Consider the following 12,809-nt stretch of genomic DNA (forward strand, 5'->3'; position numbering starts at 1 on the left):
TGTGTGCACTTGGATGGGTTAAATGCAGAGCACAAATTCCGACACCATACTTGGCCACATACACATCACATCACATCACTCATTAATTAACTCATTAAAATAGTTCTTTGGCTATTCGTTAAGGATATTTTTGGCCCAGGCGATGTCAGCCGAAAAGGAAAGACTTAAAATTAAATATTACAGTACACTGTAAAAAAAAAATGAGTGTAATTTTAAAGGGGTCCTATTATGCTCTTTTACAAAGTCTTGATTTTGTTTTGGGGGTGTACTAGAACAGGCTCTCATAGGTTGTTCAAAAAACAATATTTTTCACATATTTTCTGTAAAATATTGTAAAAACTCAATGGGGAAAAAAAAACTGTTAACAGTAAGTTCCCATACTATATCCCATGCAAGGTCAAAAAAAAAAATCCAACATATGCATGGATGAATTGACCACTATAAGATCAATAACATGCATTTAGAAAATACACGGCGAGAATTTCCATTTAACACTGCCTATAAGATGGTAAATAGTGTCTATTTTGATTTCATGGTGACTTTGTAGGGTAAAACCACTCACCCTTTCCAGCACCTCTGCAAGGTGCGTGTTAAGACGATTCTCTCTCCGTCTGATTTTCTCCATGTCCCACTGCAGCTCCTCAATGAGAACCTGCAGCTCGCTGATTCTGTTATCAGCACGATTCGCCGCGCGGCCCAGCGGACGAGACTAAACATGCACATACACTGTAAGCACTCAATATGACAAGGTTACCAGATAAACATGTCAACAAATCAACCACCAACCTCGCTGGTCATGTGACTATGCTTCTGCTGGAGGCTGTCGGTCAGCTGCCGGAGACGTTCATTCTCATTGGTCAGGAGGGTGTTGAGGCAGACAGCGACATCCCAGAGATTGCCATCTGAAGGAAGTCACAAGAAAATGCACGTTAAACGCTGAATGAACAGAAAGCTAAGACATGATTAGTGACCCATGAGAGTAGAGTCTGTCTCACCTGTTCCAGACTCCATATCTTTCTTTAGCTGGTCTACTGTGTTCTTCAGGTTCTCGTAGATTTCTACCACACGTCTGGCCTGCTTACAGCTGGACTCCAATCGCTCCTGCAGCTCTGCGTCTATCTCCTCACTGGTGCTGCTGGCCAACATGGCCAGAAAAGAGCTCGCTGCCTCCCCCTGTTGACCTGTATGAAACATTACAACAAAAACAGATTTCTGTCTGAGTTAAAGGCAAGACTAAACCCACACAAAAAAAAGGAGATCTGGCCTTGAAAAAAACAGGCTGTCCATTTTAATGAAGGGGAACAGAGCGAATGCTGAATTTATTGAAGAGTTCAACCACTGTGAGACTCTACTGGCAGTTTCTGAAATCAAATTTTTTTTTGTACTTTTGAATTTTTGCACAAACAAAATTAATAGCATATGTCCATACAAACAAACCCATACAATTCTTTTACTTAATTAAATAGGCTGGGACACATATCCAACTGCAAAACAGTTTAGGATACTGCATAATGTTTTATTTAATACGTACATATACATGGTTTATTTAGTAATATATCAATACATGCAGTATTTGAGGTTGACTGGTATTGGATTTTGCTGATATTATAATAAAGTTTACAGTTTAATTTAAGTTTATTGCCACATCAGCTTCACATGCTATTTCATGGCAAAGATTATACATTAGAAAACCAATATAGCAGTACACAATACAAAAAAATTAATTAATAAAAACAATTATAAAACAAAGTATTAAACATTAAATTCTATAAAAGATTCTTTCATTTATTTTCCCAAAGAAATTGTAAACGTTTTTTATAATAATGTGTTTGAATGCAATAAAAAGATTATTGTGACAATATTAGTCAAATCTATATATTGTGTCACAAATAATAATCAGAAAAAAAGATTTTATGCATAAGGACTTCAATTATAAACAAGACCGAAATGCACCAGGACTTATGTACTCTTATATTCATAAGACATAAACACCATAAATTAAATATTGTGATAATTCATCAACAGTATGCAATCACTTGGCATAAATGTGCGTTGTACAGTGATTGTAAACAGCTCTGAAACCACAAGCTTGAAAAAAAGCAACAATGTTGTATTTTTACTTTGAATGTGCAGCCCTCACATTTCTTTCATTAAATCATACCCTTATAAAGTTCATTAATCACATGAAGCTGTATCATGATTCCTGTTTTTCCGTCCTCAAATTTAAGACCTAGTTAACTGATAATCAACTTTTGTTATATGAAGACACCGTGCTGATCTGTGATCAGTTATGATCTTTAATATTTTTAATTAGAGGTCGACCGATTCATCGGTTTTGCCGATTAATCGGCACCGATAGTTGATTGGCGGAACTATCGGTCATAGGCAAAAATCAACGCCGATAGTTTTCCGGGTTGCGTCCGTTGCTGGAGTGGCCAAGAAGGGTCCGCTGCCACTCTGTGAAAGTGACGCGTCTGGTGTGTGACTTCTCCGAGAACGCATCACAGGGCTCTACAGTGCGACCGAAAAACTACTGCGTGCGACTATGAAAACATATTTAGGAGCACTAGTGCGACTGACCCGATCATCATCATACTTGTGATTGTGATCGCTGAGGGGAGCTTCAAAGGTTTCTAACGTTACGTGTTTTTGCAGCGTTGAGTAATGTATCACAGACATATCTCATGAATCCTTTCATAAGCAAAGTGTAGACAGGGTGTAAATAAGAGATTCATTGCGCAGTGTAGAGAGCTTCGTTGATTATAAATGTGAGCTCGCGATGAACTAAGATGAGTGACAGCTTTTAATGATTTTTATTTCTTTTTTTTTTTTTTCAAAAATAGTAAGAAACATCTGCCAGATTTGTGCATTTTGATTTCCATCTACACCAGTTTTTTTGTACCTCTGTCTTTTGCTCTCTCCTGGTTTGAGTCTCCATCCGGTTCTGGTGTTCCAGGTTTTAAGCTGCGTCCTTCAGGAGGTTGGCTTTCCACAGGCTCACTCCCTGATTGGTCATAGCGACGCACAATTAATCGCACATTTTCATCGAACTGAAAAAGAAAGATGGAACAAAATTCAGCATTGAAAATGGTAACATTTGAGAGAAATAGAACTTGAATTTATGTAGACTGTAAATACAACCAAAATGACCTGGTTCCAGTATCTGTTTAGAATCAACAAACTCGCGTCATCTGTCGCTTGACGAGTCTCCAACCTCTCAACTCTCTCCCTCAGTTCATCCTCAATCACCTGCAGCAACACAACAGTCTATACATTTGTATCACTGTTTCCTGCACCACTTTTCAGTGGAAAATCACAATGTATTACAATAACAGTATAATAAAACATTATATAGTGCATTCAAAAGTTTGAGATTTCTGAAAGAACGTTTTTAAAAGAAGACTCTTATGCTCACAAAGTTCATCCTCAATCACCTGCAGCAACACAACAGTCTATGTTTGCATGTATACATCTGTATCACTGTTTCCTGCACCACTTTTCAGTGGAAAATCACAATGTATTACAATAACAGTATAATAAAACATTATATAGTGCATTCAAAAGTTTGAGATTTCTGAAAGAACGTTTTTAAAAGAAGACTCTTATGCTCACAAAGGCTACATTTATATGATGAAAAATTCAGTAAAAACAGTAATATTGTGAAATATTATTACAATTAAAAATAACTTATTTGATATTTTAAAACATAATTTATTCCTGTGATGCAAAGCTGAATTTTCAGCATCATTACTCCAGTCTTCAGTGTCACACAATATGATCCTTCAGAAATCATTCTAATATGTTTTGCTCCTCAAGAAACATTATGTAAAAAAATTTTTTTTTTAAAACAGCTGTGCTGCAAAAACTGACATTTTTAAGGATTCTTTGATGAATAGAAATTTCAAAAGAAAAGCATTTATTTGAAATAGAAATATTTTGTAACATCATACATAAATATAAAGGTCTTATCTACCTGTCTTTGGTCAAGGGCTTCTCCCAACTTCCTGTTTTTGATCTGCAGAGCTTTAATATCTTGTTCTTCCTGCAAGAACGAAATACAATGTCAATGGGAACCAAATGATAAAGGACCAGATTCAGAAATCAGTTTTAAGATTCACAATTCAGAATTGAAGAGATTTAGAATTCATTTTTCCATAACAACAATATAGAACCGATAAATACACAAAACTATTAGCACAGACAGACACAGACAGACTCCACTAATGCTGGGCGGTATGACCAAAAATTTATATCACGGTATTTTTCAAAATTATACCGGTTTCACGGTACATGACGGTATTTTTTTTTTTCATGCATGACCGGGTGTTAACCATATTTTCTACTGATTGAGAGAGGAAATACTGCAGTATATTGATTTTACTGTCATGATGAGTGAATATTGTCGCGTTCCGAACGTTGTTTAAACGACACTGCGGTATTTTAAAAATTCATATCATAACAAAAATAAACACCGGTATTCGGTATGAACCGCCCAGCACTAGACTCCACTTATCTGAAAATTAATGTAAGATGTAAGACATTATATTAAAAAAAAAACCTTGGGGAAACACAAACAACAGAAAGCACGAATCACACATTAAGATCTCAGAAAGCATCTGACCTGGTTGGACCCTCCACCCAGTTTGATGACCGTTTCTACAGCAGTGGCAGTGCTTCCTCCAGATCCAGTGCTCATTCCCTCTCCATCCTCAGCGCCCTTCTTCTTCTCTGGAGGAGCGCTGAGTGAGGCAGAGCTGCTGGGATCGCTGGGGCGCTTCTGACCTGACATCCCGCACCGGCGGCAGCACCTCACTGAGAGACAGACACCATCACAGTCAACACACAATCATACGTCATCACAAAAGTGCTGAACGGCTATAAAGTGCCGAACATTCGTTACTGAACTGTGCTAAAATAAACCGCCTTTACACAGTCAATGTAGAACAGAGAAACAAGAGAATCAAGCAATCAGGGGGAAATCCTTGGAGAAATACGCTTCAAAACAGCTGGACTAAGTTACAATACACGAGCTAATCAAATAATAAAAATAAAACAATAATAATAATTGTTGTTGTTTTATTTTATTATTCATGTTGCATAACAAATATAATGGTTGTTTATCATTATTATTGTAACCTCATAACAAGAGTGACACTATTTTAAACCCTTAATACTAACATTTAAATGTAAATATGCCTGACATATATATAAATCTACACATTTCAGATGGAATGTTTTTCTTTATGTATTAATAATAATAACAATATAACAACATTTTCATTATTATTAGTAGTAGTAGTAAAATAGAACCAAACATTACACTAAGCCTAAACTGATTTGTACAGGAGTAAGTTACTAGTAGCATGAAACCCTGATCACATCACATGGTATCAGATCAGTATCATATGGTAATACCATGGTACCTTAATAAATACCATGATACTGAATGTTTATTTCATATTATTTCAGAGAATAGAAGGGTATTGTATTGTATTGTTAGTGGACACATTAACACACACTCGTAGCCGTCATTAATACATTATAAGTTACGCGAATGTAAGAAAATATAACGTTATTTGTAGTAAAATCCCGAGCTCAACACCGATCTATGAGAACACTGTGAGATCTGACGCCTCTCAGCGCTGAAAACTCACTCTGCATTATTAATAACGCTCTCACAAATTAGTTATCGCACTTGTGTTAATGTCTTACCTAATTTAGATTTCTATTGATTGTGAGATGGTTTTGTGGATGTAGCTGCTGCGCTTCATCCGAGCCTCCTTTCGGAAACACAGCGCTGCTTCTCTTCTCTTCTTCTGCTGCTGCTGCTGCTGGAGTCACGAGAACTGCAGCGCCGCCGCACGGCGGAAGGACTGACTGCAGGTCTACCGCTTACAGTAAAAATCATCACAATACAACACAACTCAACTCTGTATGCTCTTTTTATTGCATTAATTTTGGGGCATACAAAATGGATCAGGTTAAATGGAAGGAGACATGGCTTTGATGAGTTCAGCATAAATATTATGAAATATTCAAGCAAATTAATTAGGCTATTTTTGTAAATAAATACACATCGAATAATCTAAATATATATATATAATCTAAATCTAATATATATCAGGGTTTTCCACAAAAATATTAAGCATTAAGTATTTTCAACATCAAGTCAGCATATTCAAATGATTTCTGAAGGATCATGTGACACTGAAGACTGGAGTAATGATGCTGATATATTTTGCTTCATCTTATAATTTACCCATTGGACCCATTATTAAATGGGTTATTGGCATTTCAGTAAACTACAGTAAAATAATAATAATAAAAAAATAAAACCTTTTACATTACCTTTTACTTATCTTTTCGTTGTCAGTATTCTCTAGTCTGTGTAGTATAAGTTGTGTTCAGCAGTGTTTAGTACAAGCACTTAGTGTAATGGGTGACTTGTTAGACTTCCAAAAAATCATTTTCAAACTCAAATCAGCCTGTTTAGCCGGAGCATCTGTAACCTTTACAGCCCAAATGTTGCTGTTTTAAGAACAACAGTCTTTGCAATTAAAATCTCTAAAGCAACTGGCAGATGTTCTTATACACAACATTCAAATGGAGGAATTTAAAAGCTATTTACTGTGTGTTTACATTATTTTGTCCAACCTCTATGTGTGTGTGTGTGTGTGTAGTGAGAAAGAGAGTGCGAGAGAGAGAACAGTACACAATTAAAGGGGTCATATGATGCGATTAAAATTTTTCCTTTCTCTTTGAAGTGTTACAACTTAAAAGCTCTTGGTGCATAAAGAAGATCTGTAAAGTTGCAAAGACTAAAGTCTCAAATCCAAAGAGATATTTAAAATGTAATACTAGTTAAAGTACAGTATATAATTTTTAAAAGTTAGACATAAATATTTACTCTTGTAAATAAATTAAAGACGTATGCTGTTTCCAGATCAACTGTGCTGTTGGATATTTATGTGTTTAATAACTTCACATGGACAAATAAGATGTATTGTGTGTACACTGTATTGTTTTGTATTTACTATAGCAGCCTTTTCCTTATGTTTGCTTGTGTGTGTGCTGGTTTGACCTACACCATAGAACCAAAAATGGATTCATAATGTAAGCAAACCTGACTTTACCCACAACGCGACTGTCCCTGTACTTCAAGCGGCTAAATTAATGAAACCTTTACTGAAAACGTAAAAAAAAATCAGAAAGGTTTCTGTGAGGACTGGGGGACAGACAATATCATTAGCTCAATATAAAACCATAAAGTCAGTTGAAACTCCTGGTAATGTGGGGGTACCCTCATTTGTCTCTGTGTGTGTGTGTGTGTGTGTGTGTATTTTGACTCAACACATTACTTCATTGCATTTAAGTGTCACGCTCTGTGCACGAACTAATATTTGGACTCTGTCCTTGAGCGTGCATTTGATACTCTTGCCTTTGAATACAGAGTTCATGTTGTGAAATCCCTTGACTTTTGTTCTTAGTTGAAAGTGTCTATGCATCAGTGCGTGCACGTCTTTGTCTTCATCATGCAGCAAGTTTATCAATGGCCTGACTGCTCAAACCCTTTCATCAGACCACGTCTTGTCTGTCTGCCGAAATGATTTCATCAACTGCTGTTGATGTAATTCTCTCCCACAAGCATTCCCTTAATGTGTTTGTGACTGATGTCAATGGCAATCAGACAAATTTGTTAACCACACTCATCCAGCACACACACACACACACACACACATTTGGACATGCTGTTTTACTTTTACTGCATACTTTAAATAAAGTGCCACAACTGAGGATGTTTTCTTATGAATGACAATGTTTGTGAAGTTCAACTGAATTGTGAAATTAAAAAAAGCATGCATTTTATAGTTTAAAAGCATCGAATGAATGATTTCACCTGGATTCCCCACTGCAGGCACCTCTAAACACAGTTAATAGAACACCCTGTGTAAACCTCACCCAACTGCTGGCCTTGTGTGATGTCATAGCTCTGTTGTCAGGATCTATAATAGCATAGTTTTTTTTCATAAGGAGAATTATTGTCACTGTGTATTCTTTCACATTCACTAGTCTATGCATTGTATGCATTATCATATTGCAGTGGGACATTACACCTTTTGTGCCAGTCAGAATATAAAACAGTGTGGCTTTCACAGAAAGGTTGCAGAGTACATACTTGTGTATGATAACGCAAGAACTGAAGAAACCTGAAAATCAACTCTGTTATCTCAGATCTCACGTTTCCAGCCCTGTGCTTCACACTTGATTCATGGTTTTATAAAGATTCTGTAAAGTCATTTTAAATATGTGTAACACTAAGGTCAGGGATGGATGGAGTTAAAACTCTTCTTCCAAAGTCCACATACGCAGATATTCTCACACACCCGTCCAACATCCCAACCAATGGCGTTCTTGGAGGTTGAGCACGCCCGTGCGCAGCACTTTTGTCCTGCCTCTGCTCTCGAATAAATAGCGACTTGTTCGAATCGCTCTGTCCCGATTCCCTAAAACCCATCGAGGAGAGGCCACTCCATCTAAAGTTTATACATAGTGCTGCTCGACTTCAGACCAATCAAGTAAGCATGGAAGTTTTTAATTCTCTTTTTATCATCGCATTTACCAAGTTAGTATTAATATTTATTTTGTAAGTCAATGTAGTATTTTGGAAGGGCAGAGCAATACATAAACACGTTGAATCGAACTCACAAACTGCAGATGTGTCAGTGCAATGATATCGCTAAATATTCAGGTTCTGCTCTTTAATGCAAGTCATAAATCACTGTAAGAATATTTCAGATATTTCTTTGAAATTTCAGAACTGTATTGGTTGTATGTTGGTTAGATTGTGCAGTTTGCAAATTATCTACGGGATGAATGCAGGCGCTGCATTTTGCAGTTTTTTATATACGTAGGCAAATGGCATGTTCGTTTACTGCGAAAAAGGAGGTAAATCTTCTTTCATAAATACACAGTGTATGAAAGACACTTTTGTACAGTTCTTAACGATATTGCACTAATGTGTGAAACGTTTTGCACTTTTTCTTTGCACATAATAGCAAGGAAAACTGCAAAATACTCTGGTCTACCAGATGACTGAACCCTGGACTTGTTTGTTCAGTGGGAGGAGCCAGTGTGTTTCTCTGGACTACAGTTCAACAGTCAGGCCAAATATTTACAGATAGCAGTGAATAACCCAGTGATCTGAATAATAGAAGTTACAGGTTACAATTAGAAATGACAGGTTATTGGTATTTTTTATTTTAGCAAATAAATTTACTTTTGCTCTTTTCCCAGCATGACACATCAGTTTCCAGCTCTCTCTACGGAGCAGAAAAAGGAGCTTTCCACAATTGCCCAGCGCATTGTGGCTACTGGAAAAGGCATTCTGGCTGCAGATGAGTCCACAGGTAAGAATGTGTGGTGTATTGCATGGGAAAGAGTACCAACTCTATGCAATATGTATTTAATTATCAACAATAAGCAATGACAATACTTCAGATGTTGCTGAATGGGTGCTATAATTGTTTTTTAACAGTGTTGTCTTACTGCATTTTTCCAGCTTTATGGTTGTACTAATAATGAATTGTGTTTTTGAATATGTCATGGCAAGCTTGCATTCCAGCAGATGTTCTTAGATGTGTTTCATATTCTAGGCACCATGGCAAAGCGTTTTCAGAAGATAAAAGTGGAGAACACTGAAGAGAACCGTCGCAGCTTTCGTGACATCCTCTTCTCTGTAGACAATTCAGTCTCTGAATATATTGGTGGTGTCATCTTTTTCCATGAAACACTGTACCAGAAATCACACCAGGGAGTTCTGTTTCCAAAAGTCATCAAGGACAAGGGCATCGTAGTTGGTATCAAGGTGAGATTTCGGTGCACTTTTTAAAATGTTCTCTCTAACATAGTGTGAACGTGTTTATGCATTTCTATGCTTGCTATAGCCATATAGAAGACCAAAGGACTGGTAGAAGCCTTCTCTCTCTTTTTCTGTATACATACAAGGTTATCTCATTAGTTTTGGAATGTAATGTTATAAATAAAAGTATTAATTGTGCTTCTATGCCTAAAGGTGGACAAAGGCACAGCAGGACTGGCTGGTACCGATGGAGAGACAACCACACAGGGTACATTTTTACTTAAATGCATATTAACATGACAGTAATCTCTCCTGACTTGTATCCATTTTAAAGGAAGCTATTTTTGCTTGATCCGTTTCACTCAGGATTGGACGGTCTGTCTGAACGCTGTGCCCAGTATAAGAAGGATGGTTGTGACTTTGCCAAGTGGCGTTGTGTGCTTAAGATCTCTGACAGCTGCCCCTCTGCTCTCGCAATTGCTGAAAATGCCAATGTTCTTGCCAGATATGCCAGCATTTGCCAACAGGTATGTCTAACAGAATGTGCTTGGTTCATGGAATCCTATTAATTGTGCATAAACAGCCATTCACACGACTCTAAACAATTGATAGCATGTCAGTAATTTGTTTAAGATTCTTTACAAACTGTCTATAAGATCCTTTTTTCTCATTAACTCTTCCTCGTTCCTGTAGAATGGCCTAGTGCCTATTGTAGAGCCTGAGATCCTCCCAGACGGAGATCATGATCTGCAACGGTGCCAGTATGCCACCGAGAAGGTAAACTTCCTCCCAGATTAACAAGCCGAGCAAAGCCAAATTATCAGTCAAAAATAATTCCCAACAAATTGCATCCAAAGGTCCTGGCGGCTGTGTACAAGGCTCTCTCTGACCACCATGTGTATCTGGAGGGAACTCTGCTCAAACCAAACATGGTCACCGCTGGACACTCCTGTACCAAGAAGTACACCCCTCAGGAGGTTGCCATGGCAACAGTTACTGCGCTCAGACGCACAGTGCCAGCTGCTGTACCGGGTAAGACAGTCCTCCACTGGTCCTCAGAGGATGGTCTCAATTTGAGTGCTCTTCAAACGATCCAACATCTCTATTCTGATTCTCAGGCATCTGCTTCCTCTCTGGTGGTCAAAGTGAGGAGGAGGCCTCTCTGAATCTGAACGCCATGAACCAGCTTCCTCTGCACAGACCCTGGAAGCTGAGCTTCTCTTATGGCCGTGCTCTCCAAGCATCGGCTCTTGCTGCATGGAAGGGACAAGCAGCAAACAAGAAGGCCGCACAGGATGCCTTTGTCACACGTGCCAAGGTAATCAATGACAATATGATTCAAACTTAAAATACTGCATGTGGGCAGTCAAGTCACAACTATAGTGCAACTTTTCAAAACTTCTAAATGATATTGTGCTTTATTATACTGTCAGTTTATAGGCCTACCATATTGATCGAAGCTGCATATATTGATGATTTTTGTTTTTTCCTCTTCAGACCAATAGTCTTGCATCAAAAGGTGAATACAAACCCTCAGGTCAGGCTGATCAAGCATCTACACAGTCCCTTTTTACTGCCAGCTATGTCTACTAAGATCAACAACAAACGACAGCAACTTGTGCTGGACCGTACAAAATGTACATGGAAAGGATATTCAAGATGACATGACAACATGTTCATGTGTACACGTTAATAGTACAAATTAAATGTTCATGCAGTTCTTACAAAAATGACTCAACTAGACTCCATTCATTGAAATTAATTTCAGTTTTCATGCATTTGAATCACCGAATGCTTTTCATTTTGAAATAAATGATAAAATGCCCACTTTTTTTTGAGTTCATTCCTTGTGTAAACGTTAGGGGTAGAGTTGAGTTTTGTCAACCATTTTGTAGTGCTTCTCTTTACTAAGAATTAACTTGTCAAGGTATAAAACTTGAAAGTAATATGCTTTTGTGTCTGATATCAGCTGGTCAATCTGACTTCCTACACAGCAAAAGAGGTGCTGAAGGGTTAGTTACAAAGAGGAAGATTGTTGGAAGAGCACCAAAATGCCATGCAGGTTTTTCTGTCTTGCTTCATCTGCTGCTGTCCTTCCCCACATATTCCTATTCTGATAGGGAAAATTCAAATCATACATTTTACAGGTTGACAGTTATTGCTTGTGTACATGTTGTGCAATCAATCAGGAGTGCATTTCCCAAAAGCAACTATGGTGACATGTTCCGTCGCTACCAATAGAGTTCAATGGAACTTGCGACCATAGTCAGTTAACGATGCTTTTGGCAAACGCACCCCAGAACAGTAAAAAGCAAAATATGTTTTCATAATGAACGATATGTTGACAAAAGCCTACTTATACCTCTGGGGTGGCGCCATATTTAAGAAGTTTGGACACCATGTTCTTGTCCCTCTTCTCCACTTAAACTCAAGCGTTTATGTTTTTCTACGGGAGGAAAACGCTTAACGAGACTTTGTGCATTGCGTTCATATTCTGCTGTTCTGTGGCCACGGATTTGCGGGTCTTGTCTTTTTCTTGCGGGACCCTGTATGTTATAGTATAAAATTAGTTGTAATCGTTTAATCACCACCACAGCGTCTCGTCTCCATTGGCAACACGCACGATTTGTGTCGATTGCAGGTAACGGAGAGTGCAAGTGTCGATTGCAAGTGACTTTGTAATTTAGTTTATTTTTTCTTGTCTTCACCACCTGGCTACTGTTGTTGAGAGATTCAAACAAAAAGTAATCAATAAATAGAACAAAATAAAAAAAATAAAGACTGCAAGTGACGTCGCTAGCGGAAGCGCAAGTGTCTGAGAGTGCAAGTCTGAGAGTACAAGTGCAAGTCGGCAGCCAAACCCTGTTGCTTATGGTTTCTCTCGCCGTACTTTGATGTCATACACTGATCGATCTTCAAGTCGAACACACCTCTTTACTCTCGCGTGTCA

General features: G+C 37.8%; 2 protein-coding genes across 3 annotated transcripts in view; one reads left to right on the forward strand and one right to left on the reverse strand.

The window, feature by feature from the left end:
• LOC107742465 (E3 ubiquitin-protein ligase BRE1A-like) overlaps positions 1 to 5,798 on the reverse strand; it is a 21,232-nt gene extending 15,434 nt beyond the window's left edge. For both annotated transcript variants that reach the window (XM_016555435.1, XM_016555442.1), the window contains exons 1-8: positions 5,713 to 5,798; positions 4,622 to 4,812; positions 3,974 to 4,042; positions 3,151 to 3,249; positions 2,903 to 3,050; positions 996 to 1,181; positions 787 to 902; positions 563 to 709 (exon numbers count right to left, since the gene is read on the reverse strand). In XM_016555435.1, the coding sequence (XP_016410921.1) occupies positions 563 to 709; positions 787 to 902; positions 996 to 1,181; positions 2,903 to 3,050; positions 3,151 to 3,249; positions 3,974 to 4,042; positions 4,622 to 4,789 (933 nt within the window). In that variant the 5' untranslated portion in view covers positions 4,790 to 4,812; positions 5,713 to 5,798. The remainder of the gene's footprint in view (positions 1 to 562; positions 710 to 786; positions 903 to 995; positions 1,182 to 2,902; positions 3,051 to 3,150; positions 3,250 to 3,973; positions 4,043 to 4,621; positions 4,813 to 5,712) is intronic.
• The window catches only part of LOC107742480 (fructose-bisphosphate aldolase B), a 17,360-nt gene extending 5,771 nt beyond the window's left edge, over positions 1 to 11,589 (forward strand). Inside the window, exons 2-10 of the mRNA XM_016555455.1 lie at positions 8,474 to 8,576; positions 9,295 to 9,407; positions 9,654 to 9,865; positions 10,073 to 10,127; positions 10,226 to 10,386; positions 10,553 to 10,636; positions 10,717 to 10,891; positions 10,978 to 11,177; positions 11,357 to 11,589. Coding sequence (XP_016410941.1) covers positions 9,296 to 9,407; positions 9,654 to 9,865; positions 10,073 to 10,127; positions 10,226 to 10,386; positions 10,553 to 10,636; positions 10,717 to 10,891; positions 10,978 to 11,177; positions 11,357 to 11,452 — 1,095 coding nt within the window. The 5' untranslated portion in view covers positions 8,474 to 8,576; position 9,295 and the 3' untranslated portion in view covers positions 11,453 to 11,589. The remainder of the gene's footprint in view (positions 1 to 8,473; positions 8,577 to 9,294; positions 9,408 to 9,653; positions 9,866 to 10,072; positions 10,128 to 10,225; positions 10,387 to 10,552; positions 10,637 to 10,716; positions 10,892 to 10,977; positions 11,178 to 11,356) is intronic.
• Positions 11,590 to 12,809: the final 1,220 nt, after the last annotated feature.

Source organism: Sinocyclocheilus rhinocerous, unplaced genomic scaffold (assembly GCF_001515625.1).
Source record: "Sinocyclocheilus rhinocerous isolate Xijiao unplaced genomic scaffold, SAMN03320098_v1.1 scaffold70, whole genome shotgun sequence".
Classification (NCBI taxonomy): Eukaryota; Metazoa; Chordata; class Actinopteri; order Cypriniformes; family Cyprinidae; genus Sinocyclocheilus; species Sinocyclocheilus rhinocerous.